The 27,288-nt window shown below is 40.4% G+C and overlaps 2 protein-coding genes and 1 long non-coding RNA gene across 7 annotated transcripts in view; 1 reads left to right on the forward strand and 2 right to left on the reverse strand.

Moving 5' to 3' along the window:
* LOC131130712 (uncharacterized) overlaps positions 1–26,185 on the forward strand; it is a 37,428-nt gene extending 11,243 nt beyond the window's left edge. Inside the window, exons 2-4 of the long non-coding RNA XR_013630258.1 lie at positions 19,759–19,861; positions 20,132–20,207; positions 26,022–26,185. This is a non-coding gene — a long non-coding RNA (uncharacterized LOC131130712). The remainder of the gene's footprint in view (positions 1–19,758; positions 19,862–20,131; positions 20,208–26,021) is intronic.
* On the reverse strand, positions 742–18,365 carry LOC131130710 (alpha-parvin). Its single transcript, XM_058074559.2, has 13 exons — positions 18,034–18,365; positions 15,681–15,770; positions 14,339–14,409; positions 14,151–14,253; positions 12,295–12,435; positions 11,109–11,224; positions 10,934–10,992; positions 9,240–9,259; positions 9,070–9,131; positions 6,816–6,884; positions 6,466–6,567; positions 2,909–2,981; positions 742–1,663 (listed from the first exon to the last, which is right to left on the reverse strand). Exons 1-13 carry the CDS (start codon positions 18,170–18,172, stop codon positions 1,587–1,589), a joined length of 1,122 nt encoding a protein of 373 aa, XP_057930542.1. The 5' UTR covers positions 18,173–18,365; the 3' UTR covers positions 742–1,586.
* Positions 18,786–27,288, reverse strand: part of LOC131130708 (F-actin-monooxygenase mical2b) — a 36,098-nt gene continuing 27,595 nt past the window's right edge. For 4 of the 5 annotated variants that reach the window (XM_058074553.2, XM_058074551.2, XM_078798185.1 and 1 more), the window contains 12 exons: positions 24,866–25,027; positions 24,647–24,697; positions 23,147–23,259; positions 22,881–23,069; positions 22,601–22,779; positions 22,181–22,512; positions 21,804–21,877; positions 21,640–21,723; positions 20,381–20,474; positions 20,079–20,187; positions 19,734–19,807; positions 18,786–19,659 (listed from right to left, as the gene is read on the reverse strand). In XM_058074553.2, the coding sequence (XP_057930536.2) occupies positions 19,436–19,659; positions 19,734–19,807; positions 20,079–20,187; positions 20,381–20,474; positions 21,640–21,723; positions 21,804–21,877; positions 22,181–22,512; positions 22,601–22,779; positions 22,881–23,069; positions 23,147–23,259; positions 24,647–24,697; positions 24,866–25,027 (1,685 nt within the window). In that variant the 3' untranslated portion in view covers positions 18,786–19,435. Of the gene's footprint in view, positions 19,660–19,733; positions 19,808–20,078; positions 20,188–20,380; positions 20,475–21,639; positions 21,724–21,803; positions 21,878–22,180; positions 22,513–22,600; positions 22,780–22,880; positions 23,070–23,146; positions 23,260–24,646; positions 24,698–24,865; positions 25,028–25,156; positions 26,896–27,288 lie in introns of those variants that run through there. The other variant, XM_078798252.1, reaches the window with a different exon arrangement.

The raw sequence follows: 27,288 nt of genomic DNA on the forward strand, positions 1-27,288 counted from the left end.
AAAAAATATATATATATTTGTTACCATTATTGTGGAAAATAATTAACATTGGAAGTTCACCGCAAACAGGTCATGTAGCCGTTCATACTATCCGTGCTCACAAAGTAGCCCTCGGCCTCAAAAAGGTTGGTGACCCCTGATCTACATTATACATACTGTTCTAGCAAGCTTCTTCACTATGCATGCACAGCTTTCATTGCTGATGGACAGAGCCAAAATACGCCAGTTTTAAAATGAGACCGCTTCTTCGGTCATCAAATTTAAAAGCAAGGCAGATGCCGATGTGTGTCAAAATGCCAGGTCGATAATCGCTCTATCAGGGGGTATGGAAGCAATCAGAAAGACGTTTTAAGCAACTGCTTTGTAGTAAAGAAGCTCGGATACAAGTGAACTTTGGTCAAATTTCAACTACTGTAAAAGCAAAGTTTATTTTCTGTTAAAATCCTGGAGTGTGTTCATCACATTATGAAGTATTAGAAGTAGAAACAAAGCAGGCACTTGTGTATCAAAATGTATAATAAATACAATGTGACATATTTATATTTATAGACAATTATTCATTGCTTAGGGTGTTTAGCGCGTATTTTAAATTGTGTCTAGGTGTTGTGTCAGGTCTCTTTGCCACAAAAGTGATTTTGGATTTAGAATTTAGGGCAGTGGTGAGCAAACTGCGGGCCGTGGGCCACATCAGGCATACTAAGTGTCTTTTATCTAAACCTTTAACAATCAAAACTGTTTCCGGTAACATGACTTGCTGTGCTATTGGGGCACGCGAGAGTTGCCAAAATAGTCAGATGGAAAAAAAAAAAAAATGTCTTTTGTACAAAAAAAAAATCATCCCAAAAACAGAACACGTCAACACATGACGCATAAAGTAACCTACCTATTGCAACATGTGGGCATACAAATGCAGTAAATACCCACATTAAAAAAAAACTTTTATTTTGTGCTGCCGCAAGGCATGCTGGGTAGCTTGCGGTAGTCTTTCTCCTAATATTTTCCTTGAGTAGGTCGTCAGAGAAATAAAAAAATGAGGAGTTCTGAGTGTACTGTTGTTTCATTGTTCATGGTTCATCGTGTTGTTGCCGCTGGACTACCCAGCATGCCTTGTGGGCATTCCGAAATAACAGTTTTAAGTTACGTGTTATGTTTACTGCTTAATTGCTGTTTATCACTCACATAGTTATTGATTTATGTGATGCGGATGTGTAGTGTTTTCCTTTCGTTGCACCGTGAGCAAGTGTGTTGTTCTGTTTGCTGGCGCCTCTGCCAATTTTTTTAACCCAATGTGGCCCATAAGTCAAAAAATTTGCGCATCTCGGATTTGGTGTGTAAGCATTATTAAGTGTGTTGGTTTAGAATTTGCATAGAGTGATCACATTGCAGCCATTGTATGGATGTGCATGGAATCGTGACCAAACACGTCAAACGTACCGCACAAGTGGCCTAGTGTGAGGATGCCCTAAGATGTATAATGCACGAATTCTGATACATTTTGACAAAATATATATATTTTTTTAAGCTTTAGAGTGTGGTCCATGGTTAAAAATGAAAAAAAAAAAGTGTCCCTCTTGTTACTTGTGTCCTCAGTCTACATTCCTGTACCTGGTGAAGAGGTTGTAGAGGACACGCAGGGTTGACTTAAGGTCACAGTTCACTATATCTGCAAAGAGAAAAAAAAAACACAAATGTATGGTAGAGTACCAGCAAAGGTTCATGTGGTCATTGTCTCCATGCTAAAGCTCACATATGCAGTACGCAGATGTCCAATAACCACTTAACTTAACCCAGTTTTCTGGACAGCCTGCAACATCTGGCACCTAAGCAGCTAATTAGCCCGCTAACTAGGTTGGTTACTTCATGCTGATTAAGTATAGCTGTGCAGTGACAACAGATGAGATAATCAGCGGGCACAATAGCGGGTACACCCTGGACTGGTCGCCAGCCAATCACAGGGCACATATAGACAAACAACCATTCACACTCACATTCATACCTATGGACAATTTGGAGTCGCCAATTAACCTAGCATGTTTTTGGAATGTGGGAGGAAACCGGAGTACCCGGAGAAAACCCACGCATGCACGGGGAGAACATGCAAACTCCACACAGAGATGGCCAAGGAATTGAACTCGGGTCTTCTAGCTGTGAGGCCTGTGTGCTAACACTCAACCACCGTGCAGGCCCATGTGTTTACATTAATTAATTCATTCATTTTCTACCGCTTATCCTCACGAGTGTCACGGGGGTGCTGGAGCCTATCCCAGCTGTCGTTGGGCAAGAGGCGGGGTACACCCTGGATTGGTCGGCAGCCAATCACAGGGCACATATAGACAAACAACCATTCACACTCACATTCATACCTATGGACAATTTGGAGTCGCCAATTAACCTAGCATGTTTTTGGAATGTGGGAGGAAGCCGGAGTACCCAGATGGCCAAGGGTGGAATCGAACTTGGGTCTCCTAGCTGTGTGACCTGCGCGCTAACCAATCACAGGGCACATATAGACAAACAACCATTCACACTCACATTCATACCTATGGACAATTTGGAGTCGCCAATTAACCTAGCATGTTTTTTTTGGAATGTGGGAGGAAACCGGAGTACCCAGTACAGAGATGGCCGATGGTGGAGTCGAACTTGGGTCTACTAGCTGTGTGGCCTGCACGCTAACCACTCGTCCACCATGCAGCCTCATTTATACATTTCATTCATCATTGTTTTCTACATGTAAAACTATAATTATTGTCAATATTTTTGTGTGTGGGTGGATTCAATGAAAACATTTCTTCAGTTTTTGTACATTTTTTGTACCAGTTTTCATCAGGTCCTTTGGAATAGGTTAATTACAAAAACATAGGTTCCACTGTATTAAGTCTTAATGTGCATTGTAACATTGTCGTACCCTCTGGCCTTGGCTTTGGTCGCTCCAGACCTCCATCCTGCATCAGCTCAAAGGAGAAGGACACGTTATGTACCTGAGGAGAGAGAGAGGAGGTTGTTTACTATGTTGGTCTCAAACAATAAAATGAACATGGAGCACTGAGCTGTGCCAAACGGGGAAACCTTGTGACCAAATCCCAAAATGCGGCGCTCTCTCCCTGAGATTTCTATTTCTGCCCGTCCACTTTTTCTTTTGCAAATATAGAACACCTCTGACCACAAACACTACTTATCCTTCTGCAGCTGCACAAACACACCACTTCCTCATTCATCATTTCAGTAAATATTAGTGAGGATTTTTGTCAATGATTTTCTTATTTTACAGGAAACTGGCAGCGAGTTTGGTTAAAATACATCACTAACACTAACTCCTAACTATCCATTTTCTACCGCTTATCCCATTAAGGGTGGCAAAGAACTGGAGCCTGTCCCAGCTAACTTCAGGCAAAAAGGCAGACTAATCCTGAACTGGTTGCCAGTCTTTAAAAGGGCACACATGGGGACAGACGACCATTCCCAATCACATTCACACCGTCGAGTGGGAATGAACACACGCCATCAAGGCCAATAATCACTGAGATTTATTGTAAGCTATTTACTGAGCCGGTATGCAGAATAACCTCTACACACTAAAAAAAGAAAAAAAATTTAATATAAAATATATAATATTTATCATTCATTCATTCATTCATTTTCTACCGCTTTTTCCTCACAAGGGTCGCGGGGGTGCTGGAGCCTATCCCAGCTGTCTTCGGGCGAGAGGCGGGGTACACCCTGGACTGGTCGCCAGCCAATCACAGGGCACATATAGACAAACAACCATTCACACTCACATTCATACCTATGGACAATTTGGAGTCGCCAATTAACCTAGCATGTTTTTGGAATGTGAGAGGAAACCGGAGTACCCGGAGAAAACCCACGGCCAAATGGCCAAGGGTGGAATCGAACTCATGTCTCCTAGCTGTGAGGCATGCGCACTAACCACTCTACCAATGTGCAGCCCTAGCATTATTAATGGTTTTAATTCAACAACAGCTGTCTTGGGGCGAGAGGCAAGGTACACCCTGGACTGGTGGCCAGCCAATCACAGGGCACATATAGACAAACAACCATTCACACTCACATTCATACCTATGGACAATTTGGAGTTAACCTAGCATGTTTTTGGAATGTGGGAGGAAGTCGGAGTTCCCACATGGGCGAGGGTGGAATCGAATTCGGGTCTCCCAGCTGTGTGGCCTGTGCGCAAACCACTCGTCCACCATGCAGCCTCATTTATACATTCATTCATTCATTCACTTTCTACCGCTTTTTCCTCACAAGGGTCGCGGGGGTGCTGGAGCCTACGCCCAGCTGTCTTCGGGCGAGAGGCGGGGTACACCCTGGACTGGTTGCCAGCCAATAATAATAATGGATAATTTGGAGTCGCCAATTAACCTAGCATGTTTTTGGAATGTGGGAGGAAACCGGAATACCCGGAGAAAACCCATATAATATTTAAAAATATTTAAATATTTATTAAAAATATTTAAATACTCATAAAAAATATTGAAATATTCATTAAAAATATTTATATATGTATTAAATATTTATTAAAAATATTAAAATATTTAACCTAAAAAAATATTTGTACAATTTATAGGCCATACCATTCTATGAATGTATGCAGGTATCCACATTGTCTCGGTCCACATGTAAGCGAACTCTGAGGTGATACATTTCACTTGAGCCCAAACGTGAACACTTAACAGACCGGCGTTATTACAGCAAACATGAATCAAAAGTGCAGTCTTTAATGCGGCTCTCGCTACTTTTTTTTCATATAATAAACACAAAAACTAAACATTGCAAATATGAAATGTGCTTTTTATGGCTTTGAAATGTACAATAATCAAAACTAAAGTTTTAAATTGAACATAAATGCATGAAACTACCCGAACAAACAGTGCCACAGTAACGGAAAATGTAATTATATTAAGGTTATACATGCTTTTGAAAACCTTAATGACAGTAAAGGAATAGGACGAGCTCAAACATATTTCATTACTATTGTGTGTTGTATGTGTGTGTGTGGCCAGCTAGTGCAGTAAAACAAGATTAGCCACATTAAAATGAGCATGTGCGGAGGTAGGGGAGTGGGGGGGGTGGAGGGCATGAACACACACACACACACACACACACACACACACAACTGAGCCTCTAAGCCATCACTCCAGTGTTTCCCTGCGTAGAAGAGATTACAGATGCTATGGGGCTCATGCCTGTTCTTCCAGGCCAGGATTGTGTGTGTTTGTACACAAGAGTTGCGCACGTTGTATCAGGGATGGCCATTCTGCTTCACAGCTTGGCAGGGGTGGCTGGCCAAGACCCAAACAAAAGGCTACTGTGGTGTCTCCGTAGATTGCCTGTTCAGAATGCTGTGCTACTAGAGAGGCCAATGGAGAGGAGAGATGGCTGTGCTGTGAATGGGCTCTGGGGTAAACAGATGGCATTTGTCAAGCTTTGGAGGGCACACTGCTGGCCGTGCGTGCATGATGCTCCTCAGAAAATGGAGTACGGACTTAAAAATGTTCCCTAAATCTATGCCTTCAGAGTCAAAGATATGCGAGGGTTTGGTTGTGAATACACTTTACACTCATTTCAGTCTTACACAGTCCATCCATGCAAGTTTATGGATTTTTGGTAAGATTGTTTTTTTAAATAATAATAATTTACCTTTTAGGTTAGCACGCAGACCTCACAGCTAGGAGACCAGGGTTCAATTCCACCCTCGGCCATCTCTGTGTGGAGTTACATTACAAAGTACTTGTTAAGCTAAGTAATGCTAAGAGTCCACTGGACGGGTGCCGGCTGGTGCCGGTTCGCGTCAAGGCACATTTGCTATGGCGCCTAGTGTCACCAATAAGGTGCCTAGTGGCATGCAGTGGCTCAAACTACCTCCCAACTGGCTCGTGGTGGTCCGTAACCCGCAGAAAAAAATTTAATTTGGCGGCAAGAAAATTTCAAAATTTTAAAAATCTTTGTTGGCGACTCCAAATTGTCCATAGGTATGAATGTGAGTGTGAATGGTTGTTTGCCTATATGTGACATTTTATCTTATAAAATGTAAAAACTATCAAAAAAAATTTCAATATAGTAATATACGGGCTGCACGGTGGTCGAGTGGTTAGCGCGCAGACGTCACAGCTAGGAGACCCGAGTTCAATTCCACCCTCGGCCATCTCTGTGTGGAGTTTGCATGTTCTCCCCGTGCATGCGTGGGTTTTCTCCGGGTACTCCGGTTTCCTCCCACATTCCAAAAACATGCTAGGTTAGTTGGCGACTCCAAATTGTCCACAGGTATGAATGTGAGTGTGAATGGTTGTTTGTCTATATGTGATTAGTTGGCGACCAGTCCAGGGTGTACCCCGCCTCTCGCCCAAAGACATCTGGGATAGGCTCCAGCACCGCCACGACCCTCGTGAGGATAAGCGGTAGAGAATAAATGAATGAATTTATCTTTTAATAATAACTTACCTTTTGGTCGAAATTTTCAGGTGTGAGGAAGAAGTTGTAGAGTGGCACAAAATATCCCTCCAGCAGCCCCATCAGTAACACCAGATAAACACCGTCTGCAAACTGAGAAACGGCGCATATGATTGATGGCATGGTCTTAAACTGCAGGGAGATGAAACAAGAAACAAGCCTTGACCTAATATAAAAATAAGCAACGAGAAAAGGTTAAGATCCTGCTCAAGTAGACTCAAAAAGGTACAATAAAACTATACATTGATGCTCTACGATGTCCGATTACCAGAAGGCTCGTTGCTTTTATTTAGGTTTCTCCATTTTTAATAGCAGTATTTATTTCTATGAGTGTCTCGTACCTGCGTTTCCAATTCCGACACCTCCAAGTTGAGCTTGTTCAAGTGTTTGTTCACAAATGTGATCAGCGTCTAAGAAAACAGAAAGACGCTAATCAGCAAGGCTAAAAGTGACATAAACCACTCAAACACAAAGCATTTATAAATAATTACACAATCATGGCACAAAATAGCGTGATTGACATAAGAGAGTTCCACAGCAATTGCGAAAATTGCAAACAGTCACAAGAAGTAGTAGTAGTTGGACAAGTAGAATTAAGTTACAGTAAACCTCGGATATATCGGAAATTCGCTCACAACGGACAGATAAAAAAAGAAAACAATTTTTCTGTAATGCATTTCCAATAAAAATTAATTGCATATATCGGATTTTCTATAATGGATTTCGCCTATTTCGGACAAAATCTCCAGTCCCGTTCCAATTTCCCTTCATATATCGGATGGCCGCATCGTGTCTTTCTCCTGGCTCCAGATTTAGGACAAATATAAAAGTGAGTGACGTCAATAATACTAGCACAGCAGTGAATGAGATCTTAACCTCACTATTGGAAATAACGTAGGCCTGACGGGCGTAACAGGGCCTAGCTTAATTAACAATTTGTTATGCTCAGAGTCCAATAAAGTTAAATTCTCATTACCTTACGTCTCTTTTCATTGCCCAGTCCAGGTACATTGGAAACATAGTCAAGGAAGTGCCTTTTTATAACGGATAAAATCCGATTTACGCATATACCGGATATAAATCCGATCTATTTTCCGGTATACGCATATAACGGATTTTGCTTATATCGGACAAAACCAGTGGGAACAATTGAATCCGATATATCCGAGGTTTACTGTATTAGTAAAAAAAAAAAATTAAAAAGGTGATGGTTATATTAAAAGAATTGTGGAGTGTGATTTCCCGCTGACCCGTAGCTGTGTGCTCTGGTTTGCTCTCCCTCGGCGCCCCCGTACAGACCCACAGTCTGTTAGCTTCATTTGGAACAAGGCACTTATCAAATGCCTTATGGGACTGTTTTTCACAGTTCAGGATGCTTTGCTCACAAGAGATCAGGGATGACGAGCATATATTTGATGGAATGAATTCCAATTCCAATTGAAATATTGAAAATCCAATAAGGCATCTTTACTTGTGTTTAGGCAACTGGCCAAACAAATGTTAATTTTTATGTATGGTTGCAGTCAGATGATTACACCCTGGATCACAGTGCACATATAGACAAACAACCATTCACACTCACATTCATACCTATTGGAAAATTTTGAGTCGCCAATTAACCTAGGATGGTTTTTTTTGGAATGTGGGAGGAAGCCGGAGTCCCCGGAGAAAACCCACGCATGCAAGGGGAGAACATGCAAACTCCACACAAAGATGCCAGAGGGTGGAATCGAACTCACGTCTCCTAGCTACGGCCTATACAGTATATGAACAAATCTTTTTTTTTTCCTCATTAAATTGAGTGGGTGTAGTCTACACACTAGTGTACTCTAAAGTCTGGAAATGTACAGTATAAAAAATTGCATCTCTGTGTGGAGTTTGCATGTTCTCCCCGTGCATGCGTGGGTTTTCTCCGGGTACTCCGGTTTCCTCCCACATTCCAAAAACATGCTAGGTTAATTGGCGACTCCAAATTGTCCATAGGTATGAATGTGAGTGTGAATGGTTGTTTGTCTATATGTGCCCTGTGATTGGCTGGCGACCAGTCCAGGGTGTACCCCGCCTTCCTTTCGCCCAAAGACAGCTGGGATAGGCTCCAGCACCCAAAGTTCATGTCCGAACCATCTCAGTCTGGCCTCTTTGACTTTATCGCCAAGGTCTCGAACATGTCCCTCTGATATACTCGTTCCTGATCCTATCCATCCTGGTCACTCCCAATGAGAACCTCAGCATCCTCATCTCTGCTACCTCCAGTTTCACTTTAATAGTTTTTTGCTATAAATTGCTTGCTGAAATTCCACCCTCGGCCATCTCTGTGTGGAGTTTGCATGTTCTCCCCGTGCATGCGTGGGTTTTCTCCGGGTACTCCGGCACATTCCAAAAACATGCTAGGTTAATTGGCGACTCCGAATTGTCCATAGGTATGAATGCGAGTGTGAATGGTTGTTTGTCTATATGTGCCCTGTGATTGGCCGGCGACCAGTTCAGGGTGTACCCCGCCCTGCAACCCTCGTGAGGAAAAAAGCGGTAAAAAATGAATGAATGAATGAAACTAAAAATTGGTCCACCAAGGTCAAAGAAAAAATGGCTGAGTACCTTTTTGACAACATTCAGTTTATCCGGAGCGTGGTCGAACAGGGTGTCGAAAGCATCGCGCTCTGTGGGAAAACATGGAATACATGATGATGGCAACCCCCAAAAGGAAAACAATACATGTGGATCACTGTAATAAATGTGTTTGGTAATTTATTACCCATACAACTTACCATGTCGTCCAGAGAAAGCCCTGAGAAAGAACAAACAATTGAAAAAAAAAAGGTAAAAAAAGAGGAAGAATAGATGTGTCAGATGTGTCAAAATGAAAAAAAAATCAGGTTATTTCATCTCATTCACAATTTCACACTTGAATCTCCACAGAAAAGAGGCGATAATAAAAGACAAGTGCTTCCAATTCAATCACAGAGGAATGTAGAGAATGATGGGATTAGAAATGATTCAACAATAGACGTATGTACGGCATCATGAGGAGAGAGAATCACAGGTACACCTCAGGTATTCCAATAACCAGGGTGAGAGATCCCCCGGCGACTACATACGATACCACAATGTAAAATCTCAACACCAGAGCGGTACTGCTGGGTATTGATACAATGAATGGCGATACAGCGTGCCATTTTTCTATTGGAAACAGAAGCCCTCATGTATTATCACAATGTTAACCCTATGGAGGACAGTGTTGTGGGCTTTGCCCTCCCGCAGTCGTGTGCTATTGGAGGGGAACAACGGAAGTACAAGAGTCCCCAAGTATGGGGGGATGGGGGGGGGGGGTAATAACAACAGGGCAGGCCAGAAAAAAATCATTCACATGCACATGTGCGGATAAGTCTAATTAATTGTAGCCGTAGTAAACTGCTGGCAGAAGCTAAATTAAAATTCTCAGTCAGTAGCTGTCAAACCAATAGGTACTAGTCTCTGTACAATGACCCGGATTAATGTGAATATTCACAGGTACTGGGTACTATGTGATTAAAGGATGCAATAAACAAAAACGTTAAAAAAAACGCTTGCTCGGGTGCTAATATCAGCGTTAGATCAGACTAAGCATTCATTTACGGTCCCATCTTTATGAGTTCATGTAGACAGTTATTGTGTTTACTAAGAAAAACAACTTTCCACAAAAACATGATTGCGTTTGTTGATCAGACACTGAAAATTGATTTCAATTACCCGCACGCATGAGGGCATAGTATGAGCGTAGGGTGAAACAATTCATTTTCTACCGCTTTTCCTCACGAGGGTCGCGGTGGGTGCTGGAGCCTATCCCAGCTGTCTTCGGACGAGAGAGAGGCGGGGTACACCCTGGACAGGTCGCCAGCCAATCACAGGGCACATATAGACAAACAACCATTCACACTCACATTCATACCTATGGACAATTTGGAGTCGCCAATTAACCTAGCATGTTGGCTTTGTTTTTTTATTTTCAGTATCGTTACTCCAGACTCCATTCACTGTGCAATATCTGATCTACCTCCACGTGCAATATTAAGGCTCTAAATGCAATATATTAAGTTCTATGTGAAGTATTTCTATAATGCCTCATATTAAGTCACTAGCAAGATCTATAACTCTGCGTAAAACTGTTGATTTTGTTAATACTTGGGTTGTTTATATTGTTTATTCTTCAATATTGTGTATTTTGTACTGCTTAACTGATTCTGTACTCTCGCTGCTGTGCAATGCAAATTTCCCCACTGAGGGACGAATAAAGGCATATCTTATCTTATGTTTTTGGAATGTGGGAGGAAACCGGAGTAAACCCACGCATGCACGGGGAGAACATGCAAACTCCACACAGAGATGGCCGAGGGTGGAATTGAACCCTCGTCTGGCTGAAACAATATTTTGTGTAATTTCTAAATATTTATACCAACATAAGGTTCTAACAGAGGGAACTTACTCTGTGTTGCCAGTGATTTCTTCTTGAATTTGTTTGGATTGGAGGATGCCTTCTCTTTTCTGCAAGCCAAAGAGGAAGGAAGGACTATCAGTGAAATGATTGAGGGAATGTTGTAAACATGAGAATAGTCAAGTGAAATACATTTTGCAAGCACATAACAGCACCTACGACTCACCTGGACCACGACTACGTGAATGGAAACATGATCTGGCAATCTGATCGGTGCTCTGAAGTGTTGCGACAACGCCACCAGCAGGTGCAGAATGGCGACGATGCTCTTTGCGTGAACCGCTTGATGACAGAAAAAGACAATAAGTTATTGAGTTATGAGTTATTACGAGTGGATTTTGGTGTCTGGGTGATTGTTTCTTTACATCACTTGCACCAGGGGTCTCAAACACGCGGCTCGCGGGCCAAGTGTGGCCCGCAGGACACTAGTTTGAGGCCCCCGCCTTGATATGAAAGTTTAATGTTCGTGCGGCCCGTGCAAGTTTGATATGGATGCTGTATGGTATCATGTACCCAGAAAAAATTATTACGTTTGATTAATGTTCATGTTAAAGGTTAAATAACTGTTAATAGTTATCCTCCCTATCCGTGTGGAAGTGGTAAGTTTTTGGCTATTTAAGTTTAAAGTAAATAACTTGAAGGCTACCGTTTTGGGTCGTGAGCTCTCTAGTTTGCGAGTTAGCATGTGTCTCAAGACCCTGCAGTTGCGCAATATGTTGTAAATAAAAATAGTATAAATGTGACTATAGTCGTGTTTTGTCATGTCTACAGGGCTCTAATAATGCTTTGTTCATTTTAATCTGAAAAAAATAGTTTGCCTACCCACCAAACTATATGTGGTTTCTTAAGTTTTTATTATTTGCCGTTTTATTATTATTATTATATTTATTTATTTATTACTGATTGATTGATTTTCTTTATTCTTGATTTGTTTATTTATTTTTCCATCTTATTTTGTGTAGAAAAATAAAAAGTAAGATATTTGAGAACAGTGGAATGTTTTATCAGAGCTTTTATTGTAGAAAATTGGAACCAATTTTTTTGTTTTTAATAAATGCGTTTTTTTTGGAAAACCTGATGCAGCCCATTCTCACCCAGACCCGAGCTCCAGTGGCCCCCAAGTAAATTGAGTTTGAGACCCCTGACTTACACAAAACTGTGCATGTCATTTCTAAATTATTGTACAGTATCTATCGAACTCAGGAGTCTCTTCTGAAAACAGACAGTAATTCTGGTGGTGTCAGCACGATTCCCCAATGGTTTGGGTTAACTGGCTGCACATCACAGATATACAACAACTGTAATAAAATGTTGAAAGATAAAAGTAATGTACAACCATTATGGTGTCTTACAGTCAACATTCCAGCGTATGTTCCTGGTGGACAGTTTGAGGGAGTCGTTGATGCGTTCTAAAACTGTCTGCAGCTTCTGTTTTTGGGCAATCTCTGACTGGGTCACCTCTGCCACATTGAGTTTCTCCCCTTCCAGCTTTTCTGAAAAAGACACAAATAATCACAAGTAAGAACTAAATACAAAGAATTTACCAGCAGCTTGAATTCTAACCTGAGCGTTCAGGGGCTCTCCATAATTTTAATGGATTGCATATATGGAAACACTGTTGTGTATTTGCAGCAATGTTCATTTGTTCTCACAGATCCAATGACAAACTGATATGTTTTCTTTTCAAACATTTGTTTTCATTGAATCCATCTACACACAAAATATTGACAAAAACACATTTTATAGAGGATAATTATAGTTTTACATGTAGAAAACAATGATGAATGAAATGTATAAATGAGGCTGCATGGTGGGCGAGTGGTTAGCGCGCAGGCCACACAGCTAGGAGACCCAAGTTCGATTTCAACCTCAACCATCTGGGAACTCCGGCTTCCTCCCACATTCCAAAAACATGCTAGGTTAATTGGCGACTCCAAATTGTCCATAGGTATGAATGTGAGTGTGAATGGTTGTTTGTCTATATGTGCCCTGTGATTGGCTGGCAACCAGTCCAGGGTGTACCCCGCCTCTCGCCCGAAGACAGCTGGGATAGGCTCCAGCACCCCCGCGACCCTTGTGAGGAAAAAGCGGTAGAAAGTGAATGAATGAATGAATGTATAAATGAGGCTGCATGGTGGACGAGTGGTTTGCGCACAGGCCACACAGCTAGGAGACCCAAGTTCGATTCCACCCTCGCCCATCTAGGAACTCCGACTTCCTCCCACATTCCAAAAACATGCTAAGTTAACTCCAAATTGTCCATAGGTATGAATGTGAGTGTGAATGGTTGTTTGTCTATATGTGCCCTGTGATTGGCTGGCAACCAGTCCAGGGTGTACCCCGCCTCTCGCCCGAAGACAGCTGGGATAGGCTCCAGCACCCCCGCGACCCTTGTGAGGAAAAAGCGGTAGAAAATGAATGAATGAATGTATAAATGAGGCTGCATGGTGGACGAGTGGTTTGCGCACAGGCCACACAGCTAGGAGACCCAAGTTCGATTCCACCCTCGCCCATCTGGGAACTCCGGCTTCCTCCCACATTCCAAAAACATGCTAGGTTAACTCCAAATTGTCCATAGGTATGAATGTGAGTGTGAATGGTTGTTTGTCTATATGTGCCCTGTGATTGGCTGGCGACCAGTACCCCGCCTCTCGCTCGAAGACAGCTGGGATAGGCTCCAGCACCCCCGCGACCCTTGTGAGGAAAAATCGGTATAAAATGAATGAAATGTTACTCTCCATTAGGTTTGTGTCGCACATTGTTTCTCCAGCAGCATGTGAGCTGCTACCCATACAAGTACAACAAAACGTGGAATTTAACCAAGGTTTAACTGCTGGCACGGATCTTCATGTTGTGTTGACAAGTGTAATTGGCGGTGACTTGGTGGTGAGCCGCTGTTAATGCTCCCATTCACGGGGTGAAAACATATAATATACTTTATATATGTAAATGTGTGTTATCTATCTCATTAACATGCACAGGGTTTCCCACATAGCTGAAATCTATTTGTGGTGCTTGTGGGATGGAGGACATGACCAAATGAATCACATCAAAGAAGAAAAGGAGACAGTGGTTTAGTAAAGCAGACTAAGGGTTCCAACAAAAACCTAAAGTTAGGACATCCAAAGAAATTACAATTATTGCTTTTGTTTCAGCTCATTAGAATAACCTAAAAAAAAAAAAAACACGGAATGGCTCCACTCCTCACCAAATAGTTTCTGAAGCACTTGTCCATCATATAGATCTTCAGCCAGATCCTTCACGATGATCCTCTCTCCAACAAGAACATCATTTATCCAGTCGATCAACACCTGCGAGAACATATGATAAAATATATCTTAAACTATAATATCACATTTTTTTTGTGTCTGCATGCATGTCTCCATCATGACTGACCTTCATCAACTCCTGCAGTTTGCGGTCGTTCTTGGAGTTTGGATCCACCATGGTCCTCACCTCGTTCTCCTCTAACAGATGAACATGATTTCAGTTAAGGCATAAAACGGTTCGAGGTGCTCAATGAAGCGTTTACACCCGACATTACTCGCTCTTTTTTTTTTTTTTTTAAACATGTCGTGTGTTCAATTCCACCCTCGGGCATCTCTGTGTGAAGTTTGCAGGTTCTCCCCGTGCATGCGTGGGTTTTCTCCAGGTACTCCGGTTTCCTCCCACATTCCAAAAACATGCTAGGTTAATTAGCGACTCCAAATTGTCCATAGGTATGAATGTGAGTGTGAATGGTTGTTTGTCTGTATGTGCCCTGTGATTGGCTGGCGACCAGTCCAGGGTGTACCCCGCCTCTCCCCCTTAAGACAGCTGGGATAGGCTCCAGCAACCCCGTGACCCTTGTGAGGAAAAGCGGTAGAAAATGAATGAATGAATGAATGAATGAATATGCTGTGTGATTTATAGTCTCAATGAAGTTAGTCTTTAAGCTTCCCCAGTTTTCTGCCACCACGGGAAACTTGTGCATGACAAGTTTTGTACTGTGCTGCAATGTCTTTTTACTGCAACATGATTAACACCATTCTTGCAGTTTGTTACTTAATAGCATGCTGTTGTTGTGATCACATGGGGCAGAGTCTGGAATCGACTGCTTGTGTCGAAGCGCCAATATTGGAGATGGGAGATGCAGCCCGATATGATCCAATATTGTGTGCTCTCCCATCGGCGAAATATGTTTTGCGCCAACATCCATAAAATCCTTAGTGAAGACTCATTTGTACAATACTGTGCTGTAAATTAATGTCGTAGATTTCGTCGATTTTTCATACTGGTTGCTAGTTTCAGAGCATTTGAGACACAGCACTTTGGTACTGGATTCTGGAATAATGAACAAATACTGGTTTGAGCAAACCATGGTTCTATTTGAAGATTAAGCGTCAAAGAAAATGGACGACTGGGTGGTTGTCATTCAAGAAACAATTTGATTGGCTCATTTTCAGTGACGTCACCTGGTTTGCTGTCATGTTAATCGTAATAACTAAAGCAATTACGCCCGCAAACTGCTGCTGAGATTGGTCCGCGAGCATGATTATATGTTATTATATTTTCCCATGCACTTAAATTGGTCACGGGTCCGTAATGGGCCATCACTGGGTCCGAATCCAGACTCCGAATCACCAAATGGCGCCATTTGGTGATCGCTGTTTTACTAAACCATTTGATTGATCAGAGAAGGAAAAAGTGATATGGAAAAAAATATTTTTTTTTCAATATGGAATATTGAAGGGATTACCTAGCATGGTGTCCTCAGGGTCCAGCTCATAGTAGGTGGGACTGAGAGGAAGGTTGATGGCATTTATTCCCTCTTCCTGAAGCTCCGACACTGGAGTAATGAGAAACAGACATTTTGTTTCATAAAGTAAAATCACACACACAATTTTGTCTACCTTGACTTAGGGGCCTTAGAGCTAATATTTAAGAAAATACAAAATAATATAATCATTTATTGTTTTATTTTTTTAATTTTTTTAAATTTTTTATTTTTATTGTTTTATTTTTTTAATTTTTTATTTCATAACAAGTAGAATAAAATAAATAATAATACATAATAATAGCTAATAAAAGCTGAAAATAAATATTGTAATTGTAATGTATTATCCAAACCGATGACACACATAAGAATAAGTGTTGTTTAATTAATACATCTTTGTCACGTCTGTCAACATTAGCTTAGTAGTACATTTTTTGATATATATTTTTTTTAAAGCTCACCAGACTTTCCTGAGAAGTAATAAACTAATGAACTTGATGTCATTAGAAATAAACTAATAAACTTGATGTCATTAGTCAGGGTCATAAAAAAAAAAACAGAACAGTGACGGTTCTTCCTTTCCAGCAGGTTTTCTAACATGCCCAGCATGCCTTTGTTCTCAGTTTGTCAGATACCTGAAGAAGCCGGACCCCTGCTGATAGGAGTGTTTGCTAGGTTCTGATCGTGTTAATGCATTGGCCGCACTGAGCGAACATCCTGTGAATTTTCTATGCCTCACTGGAACAGCACCTGCATCACCAATCAACACTTGCGTACAACAATATGTTCCTGACAAGTGTTTTTACACAGCATTAGAAACCTGAGGAATAAAACTAGGGAATTTCGCTCTGAAAGTATTTGGACAATGAGTGACAGTAAGTTGTTCCCTGAAAAAGTGTAATCTTGAACCAGTAGCAAACAGTCCATTTAAATAAAAAATAATAATCTGAAAAACATGTTATCTAGAAATTGTATGCAAGTGTGTATTTTTTTGTTTTTGTTTACAGCCCTAAGATATATTATTACATATCACACTTGCTGTGTTCCAATACTTTTAACCGGTAGTGTATGCAACTTCACCATTCATACTGTAGTAGTATCACATACATATGGGATTTACAGCTACATACAAGTAAGACCTGAGTCACATTTGAAAAAAAAAAAAAAATCTAAATTGTGCTGTTCACAGACATAAAAAAAAATCTGACGCAAGTTACGGAATTGACCTGCTGTGTGAACATACTCAAATAGACTGTATGGTCTCACTCCATTCATGACATGTTCTATATGGAAAAAACATGCCGAGGTGCTCAAATCAATGCAGCGAGTGGACCCTCTTCCTGCCTGTTTGGAGGTGAGAGACATGCATGCACATGGCAATATATATATTTTTTTAAAATAATCTAAAATTATCGAGTTAATTTTTTTTGTATGATTAATTAATTAGTGGACGAGTGGTTAGCGCGCAGGCAACACAGCTAGGAGACCCGAGTTCGATTCCACCCTCGGCCATCTGGGAACTCCGGTTTCCTCCCACATTCCAAAAACATGCTAGGTTAATTGGCCACTCCAAATTGTCCATAGGTATGAATGTGAGTGTGAATGGTTGTTTGTCTATATGTGCCCTGTGATTGGCTGGCGACCAGTCCAGGGTGTACCCCGCCTCTCGCCTGAAGACAGCTGGGATAGGCTCCAGCACCCCTGCGACCCTCGTGAGGAAAAGCGGTAGAAAATGAATGAATGAATTAATTATGGTCCCAGGCATAATTCCCACAATAAATCTGATTTACACACCCTGATAGCTTAGCATACAGTATATTGACCTACACTGGATTGTTTTTAGTATATTTAATCAAAATGGCATCACTCAGTTCTGTATGGTGGAAACAGTTTGACACCCCTAAAGTAGATGTTGTATGTGACCTCTGACCCGATGTTGATGACAAACATTCTTTTCCACTCTTCCTGTAGAGAATTGTTAGTTAATGTAAAGAGTAAAGAGGCCTGTGCTGCAGTGATCGTTCCTTCTCAGGGGTTGACAAACGTCTCACTCCGTCAGCAGCACAAGTGAATTCTTTACCTTACATGGATAAAATAACAGCCCGCCACAATACAAACACAAAAGTCAGCCATTACACAAAAGTGATAATTTATGCAGTGATGATATCCGCGGCAAATATACTTCTGTTTTAAAGTGTTAGCTAGTTATTTTGTCATTATTATCTGGTTGTCGGCTAAGTTAAACACGTTGTTACAATGCAATCATTTCCCGATATTAAAACAAGAGCTCAAAAATACTGATGTCGGTTAATGTCTCATTAAGTTAACAGCTTACCTTCTTTAGCTTTCTTTCTCCTTGCCAAAGTCCCACCAAGTTTTCCCAGGAAAGAGTCATCTTTCTTTCTGGAAGAGGGGGATTTAGGCGTCGTCGGGGATTTGGGAGAAGACGGTGACTTTTGAGGAGAAGAAGCCATTGTCGGAGAAAACTTTACTCCAGTGTTGCGTTAAAACTTTCCGAGTTGACGTGGAAATGAAAGTGAGTTGGAAGTGACGAAAACGTGGAGAAAAAAAAATCACAGTCCACTCCCTAAAACGGATATGGAATTCTAATACTTTTCTCCCGAAGTTGGGAGAAGCCTCGCCCCTTTAGAGCAACACCAGGAAGGAATCAGTGACGCAACCCTGCCATAGAAACTAATGCTACGGCAAGTCCACTGGGACAATCTAAAAAAGGATTCTAAAAATATTATTTTCATTGCAGACAAATTAAGTACAAAACATTCCAGTATAATAATATTTATGTGCAGTAGAGTTAGAATTTACTATTATGTACTGTATATGGATTATTGTACTGTTACTGTACTCTATACACAACTATGATGCCACAAGTTAAGTACTGTCCAACAACATGTAGCCATTTAACAGCAGTAAAACATTTAAATCAAATTTTATTACACTCTTCTTGTAAAAAGACAAGTAGCATAAAACCAAAACATGTTTAAAAGTGCAGTCTTTACCACATAAACAGAAATAATCCCAAATTAAATAATACATAGAATCCAAGGAATTAACTGGTGCTTGTCTGGGAATAAAATATTCATTTAACAAGAGGCATTAAGGTGACCCTGAGTAGACATTCACAAAGAATTGGTACTGGATAGACACACTCCATTGTCAACCATTTTAACATGTAATATCTCAATCATTCATGAGGACAGATGAAAAAGTGAAATAATATATTGCATTATATTACAACTGACTGAGGTGCACAACAAGAAAAAACACACCTTATGATTATTTTCCACACACAAATGACGTAGAATATATGAGTGAACGCTGCACATCTGTGAATTTATTTACACAATCACAACATTTGGTCTGTGCTAAATTGAAAACCCCAGGTAAAGTGTCTGGTTAGTCAATGTGAGTTTTAAAAAAAAGTGATCATAAAACATGTTAATAAAAAAATCCAACTTTTCAGGTAACAAACAGCAGTTGTGGATATAAGCTTATGTGCAAAAAGGTTAAAGGTTAAATATCAATATCTGGTTTTAGCCTTTCATTTCACACTGTTGGCTGTAATTGGATTCTTAGCCTCAAGCCTCGTCAAGGTAAAAAATTAATTCAATTTCCTAAAATCTCAGTCCAAGTATTTAGATCATTTTAAATAGAAATGTAAAAGTTTACTTTTATTCGTTGCGTGTTGCCTTAAGGCACTTCTCTTGGCCTTTCACGCCTCAGCCCACCACCTCATCGGACCCCCAGCTGTCATTAGCCTGGGCCCAGTGGAACTTGTAACCTTTGGATAACACAATGCTCTCCAGGTCCTGGTCCTCGGCCTTCTCCTTCAGCCTCTGTTCCTCAAGTATCGACACCAGCATGTCTCTTTTTTCCACAGTCCTCATGATTTCAGACAAGATAGCCTGTTCTTCCTGTAGCTCGGACGCACTCTTCTTTGTATCTACAGAAGAGAAAAGAAGTAGAAGCAAGAAATATTGCACTGTAATTTTTCCAGACTGGTAAAGACAGATGTACCTTCTTTTGTCATCCTGCATCGTAGATCTTGCTGAAGTCGCCCCTGGGTGTCCTCCAGTTCAAGCTCCTGAGCACTGAGAGAAGAAAATGAGATGACCTCTACTGGCTGAAGATGGGAAGTGCCATCAGTGAGTAAGGCAGGGTTCACACTGAATCTGTTGCGGCTCCGGTCCTGATCCAGTCCGGCTTGCCGATAAGCGCAACTAACACTGACTCTGATTATAATGGCGATAACCAGAGAGTTGATCTGTGGTTTCAGGGATTTCAATCTTGCGGAATGGTGGCCCGCAACAGATTCAGTTAAATTTTTTTTCCTGTTTAAAGCCACAGTCAAAAAAAACTTACAATATCATGAGATCAGACTCATAGCGTGCTAATCTGTTCTTCTCCAAAACCAGTTTAAACCAGGACTGATAGAGCTGGGCATGGTGGCCTTCATCTGCCTGAGAGTCTCCTAGGAGCGAGGAGACAAAAGTAAGGATGATGATGTTACAAATGGGTAACCGAGTTGGAGCAAAAATAATTAAACTGAAAAAAAAAAAAAAAAGGTGAAGTGGGCTCTTCATCAAAAGTTAATTACAAAGCTACTAAATTTGTCTTTCCTAATCTGTCTCAGGTAGCCCATGTGAATATTAATGTACATTTACCTGCTTCTTCTCTTATTATCTTTTCTATAGCCACTCCTCTGTCCTCCACATCTCTTTGTTTCTCTCCGACCTCCTCCAGTTGTCGCTGAATCACCTGGATGGAGCACACATTTTTTCAGTCAAAAAAAAAAAAAAAAAAGTTAAGATCATATCGGCCTTCATCTAAACACGCATATAATGGCACTCTGATAAAAGCAGTTCATTCCAGACTCTGCACCGGCACTTCTACCAAGCAGCAGACGTTGCAACCGAGTGCAAAACTTGCAATGCACAATATTCCTGTGGAGGAAAGTTTAACATGACCAACTTCACACATGTGAAAACATATTTTCGCAACACCATGACTATCAGAATAATTTACCACCTTTGAAAAGCATGAAAAACTCCTACAGGACAGCATGGAACAGAAAAGTGGTCAATATAGTCGGGTTTAAATGCTTCATTGAGCACGACGAGCCTCGCTGTATTGTGCCTATTGTCGATAAAACTATACAGATGCATCAACAGGTCAGTTTTTGTCGTACCGACTGTTGCTGACTATTATTCTCTCTCAGTAATATCGCTTTTCGAGCCTTTTCTAATATTCCACACAGTAAAACAAGTCATAACCGTATGCATGATGTGTACTAATACAGGATCAATATCGGAATCAGCTGATTTTCAAGGCTGCAAGATTGGAATCCGATCGGAAGTGAAAAAGTTGTATCGGGACACCCCTAATGAAAACACCTAACAATGAAAAAAATACATGTTAACATGTCAGCTCTTGCTATAATATAATGTACCTACAAAGTAATTATTATTCCCATTAATTCACTGTAATTAAAAAAATACATTTAACGTTAAATATAACGTTATGTACTTGTACTTCGGTGCATTATTAAAAAAAAAAAAAAAACCTTAAATTGTATTATGGAAAGCAGGAAGTGAACAAATGTAACAGTTACTGATTGTAAAAGTACCAGATGGAGGGGTAGGATTTAATAAGCTTTGCTTCTTCCTACTCCTTTTGGACATGTGGAACTGTGAAATGATTATATGATGCATTCAATTGTAATCTGATGCATGTTCAAATGAAATAAAAACCATTACCATAAATATAAGACATCCGTGTAAGCTGTGGCAAAAGAAATGCATGTGATCAAGGATAACAATGGCAGACACACAGCAACAAGGCTTCGATTCCCTCCACTCACAACTTAATTAGCAAGGGCGAAAAGGGTATTTAACGAGAACTAAGCACTTTAGAAAGACAGTACCTGAGCCCGATGCAACCTCTTCAGTTGTTCCCGTTTGGCCAGCAGAGCCACAGTTGTCTCTTGCCTCCTCCTCTCAGAGGACATCTAGGACCAGAAATATTAAATGCTTCAAAAGATGTATACATTAAAATAATGTTTGGGTCATACTTTATAAGTACACAAACCTTGTGATTAGATGATGCACCGTCAAGTTCATCATCAGAAGAGCAGGGCTCCTCCAGCTTTTGCTGGCTGGATGCTACATGAAAGAACAATTTAATATTGTCAGGAAACTGAACTTACAATGAGTTATTATTCTTATTATGAATTATTCTGTTCAAGTGAAACATTTAGAAATAAATTATAGATAGACACTTGAATAAAAAAAAGCAGGAATGCTAGCTAAATATGCTGTGTGTTAGGTGTACTACTGCGATACAATTGCATGTTATTGGTATGTGGAGAGAAGTCGGAATACCCGGAGAAAACCCATGCAAACAAACTCAATTCCTATTGAGTTTGTGCCAAGTTGGGATGGGGTGTCCTACCACACCATACTGACCTTTGTTTCTAAGATTGGCGAGGATCATCCTGATTTCCTTTTGGAGCTCCTGGTCCTTCCCGTCAGCCTCTGATGCCTCCCTCTTCCTGAGCCTGAGGGACGAGAAGAGGCTGACTTTCCGTCTGGACAGTGATGACATGTCATCCTTGAAGACCCCGCCTGAGTTTCTACGGTTCTTTAGGGAGACTTGCTGAAACTCAGAGGGCATATCAGGCTTTCTTGCGTGTGTCTCTTTGGAGGACTCTATTTCAGAGGTGCTACGGAGAGATATAACATTTAACGCTCCTTCTGACATAGGCCTCTGTCTGCGTGGTCCATGACGTACGGGCCTCCTGTTGGGATGCAAAGATAAATGTATTTGAAATTCATATATATATATATATATATATATATAAAATGGTTTGCTATGTCTTTACTAACATGTGAGCTGTGCCGGAGCTGTTGGAAGCATTGGTGATACTAAACGTCCTCCTGAAGGCGTTGGCGAAAAGCTGGAAGGCTGAGGGGGATGAGGCGGAGTAGGAGTTTTGGCTCGGAATTGGTTCTCCATGCTGGCCCGAGTCTGTCTGAGGCGTATCAGTTTCCGTTTTTGCTTGGATCTGATGATGAAAGATGACAATAGATGACGGAGATCATAAATTGCTCCAATACTACTGTATTAAGATCATACTAGTACGAGAATGGAGATTCATGTCCCAACCTGGTGTCCATGTTGCTGCGTAGTTAGCGTGTCCTTTGAAGGGTCCAACATGTCCCATCGGCGGAGTCTCTCCTTCTCACTAACTGATGACATCAAGCGTTTCTTTGGGGTGGAGGAGTTGCAGGTTGGGTTCTTTTCACTTCCCTCTGAGGGATGTTTGTTTTCACAAGATGTCTTTCCTTTAGAGCTCTGAGTGAAGCAAAAAAAAAAAAACTCTCATCAACCATACAAATTTAACAGTTCTGCATATAAAAAAAATAACATACAGTTTCTGTTGGAGTAATCTCCTCAAAGTCAGAGTCGGCTTCAGGGACCGTCGCAGGTCCTTTATCTTGAGACCAGCTCTGATGGAAATGTTTAACAAAAGCCAACGGGAATACTGAAAAAAACATGCACAATAGGAAGACATTTTATTTATTTAAAATAAAGCAAATACTTGATGAGGAATAAATATCAGTTCTTCTGATAACATTCTAATGAGCAAAACCACTTGTTGTGAAGTTGGTTGTTTGGTCTTTTGGGGTAAAAATGACTACCAATAACTTTCTACAATGGCGTTAAGATTTTTGTGGTAGGAACACGCTTCTGTGGAGACCCACACACTTCAAACCAAGCTAAAGTCGTATTCATTTTGTAGTTTTCATCTCATATTGTGCTTTTCTTTTTCTACATCAGTAAATGACCATGCTGTGCTTCGGTCCAATGTGGCACCGAGCCGATTAGGGGGTTGATGTACGGACAAAAGGAAGTGAGGGACCAGGGAAATCTCTTCAACATCAGCTGAAGTAGACCACACATCACAGCCTTTAGGCTCCAAATGTCCGAGAAACAGAGAGCTGGTAACATTTAAGTTACAGTAAAGTCTCGTTATATCGATATCGGTTATAACAAATTACTGCTTATTACGATACTATTTTCATTTCCCGGAAAATTTCTAGTCTTTTATGATATAATTAGTTCCGTTAGTACGATACCCGGTTATTATGATAATCCGGTTACTGCGATGCCCTTTTCATCTCCCGCCAGCCAATTTGGTCTGCTTATATCGATACAAAAGCAGCTTAAATCAATCTTTGCTTAAGGATTTCAATACCAAAAAAACACGGCGAACGGCTGCTTCCAGTCAACTTTATTTTTCACACTTCCACCACCAGAGCGCAGCACACACACCGATTCCCGCACTTCCTGGTTCACAGGTCATGCTCAACCCGCCCCACATAGCTGGCCAAACACATGCCTGCAACAGAAGAACCAACTGACATAGCATACACACCTATTCCAACAAAGACATAAGCGTACAAATACATGTATTTAATTGTGTTGTATTCAGATATCTTTTTATCGCTTGCAATAATCACTGTTTTTCATATGTACATGCTGGTTCTTCTGTTGCAGGCATGTGTTTGGCCAGCTATGTGGGGCGGGTTGAGCATGACCTGTGAACCAGGAAGTGCGGGAATCGGTGTGTGTGCTGTGCTCTGGTGGTGGAAGTGTGAAAAATAAAGTTGACTGGAAGCAGCCGTTTGCCGTGTTCTTTTTTGGTATTGAAATCCTTAAGCAAAGATTGATTTAAGCTGCTTGAGTGCATTATTGCCCACTTTTAATGCAGTTCGGCGCAGGATCGGATATATCGACAGTCCGGTTATATTGATATTTTTTCCAACTCCCGACAATATCGATATAACGAGACTTTACTGTACTTTTCATTACAAAACAAACATTAGTCTAAAATAAAAATATAGAACTTAAAAGAAAGATGTACTCACTTGCTCTGATCTTATGTTTCCAGCAATGACATTGTTTGGTTTTACAGTGACCTGCAGAAAAGTATGCAAAAAAACAAACTTTGAGACAAAAAAAACAACAAACTGTAGACTTTTTCCTTAATCCTTCAATATGTTGTAATTTTGTTATTGTTTTACATGCTTTGTGCCTATAAATAAAATATATACGGTGCTCATTCTTGACCTCTCAGCCATACCGACCTTCGGCGCTGTCCTCCTTTCCCCCATTGGGTGCCATTACATCCTGTGCTGCTGGTTTCACATTGCAGTGAGCATTCAGTTTTTCCACAGTCATGTTTGCGTCTCCAAGATCACTTGTTGGACTTCTATCTGCATGTTCCGAATGAATTTTGAATTGCCGGTCTGGAAATGAGAAAAGTAAGTCGGTAGGAAGTGTGAATTGGCACTAAAGTACAGTGAGGATGAACTATTGGAGCCTCCTGTCTCAATGAAAAACCTTTTATAGGTTACTAGTTACTGCACATATACAGTGCATATATATAGTATACGTATAGTAAATATAGTATGACTCTAGAGCAGGGGTGGGCAAACCTTCTGCCTTGTGGGACACATTGGATTAAGAAATTTGGTAAAATTAGACAAAAAAATTTATCTGCCTAGCATGCCTTGCAGCAAGAATTTATGGGTGTTTTATTGGTATTGTGCATATATATTTGTTTGTACGCCCACATGGTGCCGTAGTTAGGTGACTTTGTGTGTTGTGTTGTTTGGATGACTTTTTTTGTACAAGCTACAGATTGCACCGGACTATTTTGGCAACTCAAGCATGTCACTATAGCACTTTATGTTAAAAGGTTTAAAAAAAAAAAAAAAGAAATTTGGATTAAGAAGCTTGATGGGCCTGATGTGGCCCGCGGGCTGCGGTTTGCTCACCCCTGCTCTAGAGGGTCTAGTGATGTTGGCTACAACTGGATGCAAACTACTTGGGTACTACGATAAAATGACATACAAGCACTGATACAAAACAATAGAGTACTCACATATAATGAAGTCAACAATATAACAGTATTTTTCCAAAAGATGGTTCCACTTGATCATTGCAAAGACAAATTAAAAACATGTACAACAAAATATAAATGAGACTAGTTTGCTTGTGAAGTTACCACTTAAAATCTACATACATATCTGGAAGAAGACATTAAAAAAAAGATGTTGACAAAGTGTGAAATAGCATTATCACCGAAAATAAAAGACTTAATAGAGCCCAGAATTATAGTCCAGCAGGAAGTTGATAGAAAATGTGATTCACTTCAGTTTTGGTCATGTGGACGCTATTAAATGTGGGTTCAGTTTGAATGAACATCCTCTAACTATAGCATAGTTTTTTTGCACACAGGCCTGATGTTTCTACATTATTACCAAGCTCTCAATTGTGCTCCATGGTTCCAAATGGGGTAATTGAGTGACAAAAACAGTGACTGTTAACATGATTTGAGTATGTGATGTTAGGTCAGCTACAGATGTGAATACAAATGTGTGATTAATACAGAGAAAATATTTAAAAAATGTAAAAAGCTCACTTTAATTTGAATCCAAATTGAACTATGTGGAAATAAACCAAGAAACAAAAGTATGGTGTCAATGGTATTTATTTTTGGTTAAATTTTCATTGCATGAATGAAATAAATTAAGTAATTTTTTACAGTACTTATGAAGGAGGAATTCAATTAAAACAATATATATACACTCACACAGTGGGTATAAAAGATATGACCCCCCATTCCTTGAAATACCATATTTGATATCAAAAGAGATCATTATGAATTATTTAAAAACTTAAATATGACTCATAACCACAACAATTAAACTGAAAAATAACTACTTTGGGGGGATGTATTTTGCAAGAAGAGTAAGATTGATGCATGATGAATTATGAGGTAATGAAAAAAGTTCAACATACAATTAGTTTGACGATGAGTGTGTGCACACCGATGCAATCAGCTTATTGCTTCATATGGATTATTTTTTATATTTCCCTCTGAATAATTGTTTTGTAATTTTTCTAAAAAAATATTTTCTTTTAAAAAAAAGTTATTGTAATGTCACTTTTTTTTACATACGAAAACTATTTTAGGGGGGGGGGAATAGCTATTATAGCATATTAAATTTAGAATTCTACACAATGGGAAAAAAAAACAGCTATTGGGACAAATTCTAGCAGGTACACGAAAGAGCTCTGGAGAGGGTTTCTGAAGGGAGGAGGTCTTCTTCTGTAACAGAGGGGAACCAAAAGACAGACCACAGACATGTTACTGCCAAAGTAGCCTGAAAGAAAGGCGGCTGACAAGGACGCAATTGACTGAGGCAGGCAGATTTGTTGTTAGGAGGCGGTTTTGTAAAGAACACTGGCACACACCTAAGTTAGTTAGTGAGCGTCACATTCCTGCCTTGAAACTGACAAAGACATGATGCAATGAATGTGGCTACTGAAAAGGTGTCACATCAGCAGCAGAGAGTAAAATTGCTCATTTTGAATGTATTTGTTTAAAATATAACTGATCTTGTATGGACTGGTCGGTCGATTCCGGTTTACATGATTGTTACTTAACTAGGGTTTATATAATATCCTGGTAATGTAAGTTTTAACAGTAAGGTGCCACACT

Source organism: Doryrhamphus excisus, linkage group LG1, assembly GCF_037039965.1.
Source record: "Doryrhamphus excisus strain RoL-2023G ecotype Guam linkage group LG1, RoL_Dexc_Guam_v1.1, whole genome shotgun sequence".
Classification (NCBI taxonomy): domain Eukaryota; kingdom Metazoa; phylum Chordata; class Actinopteri; order Syngnathiformes; family Syngnathidae; genus Doryrhamphus; species Doryrhamphus excisus.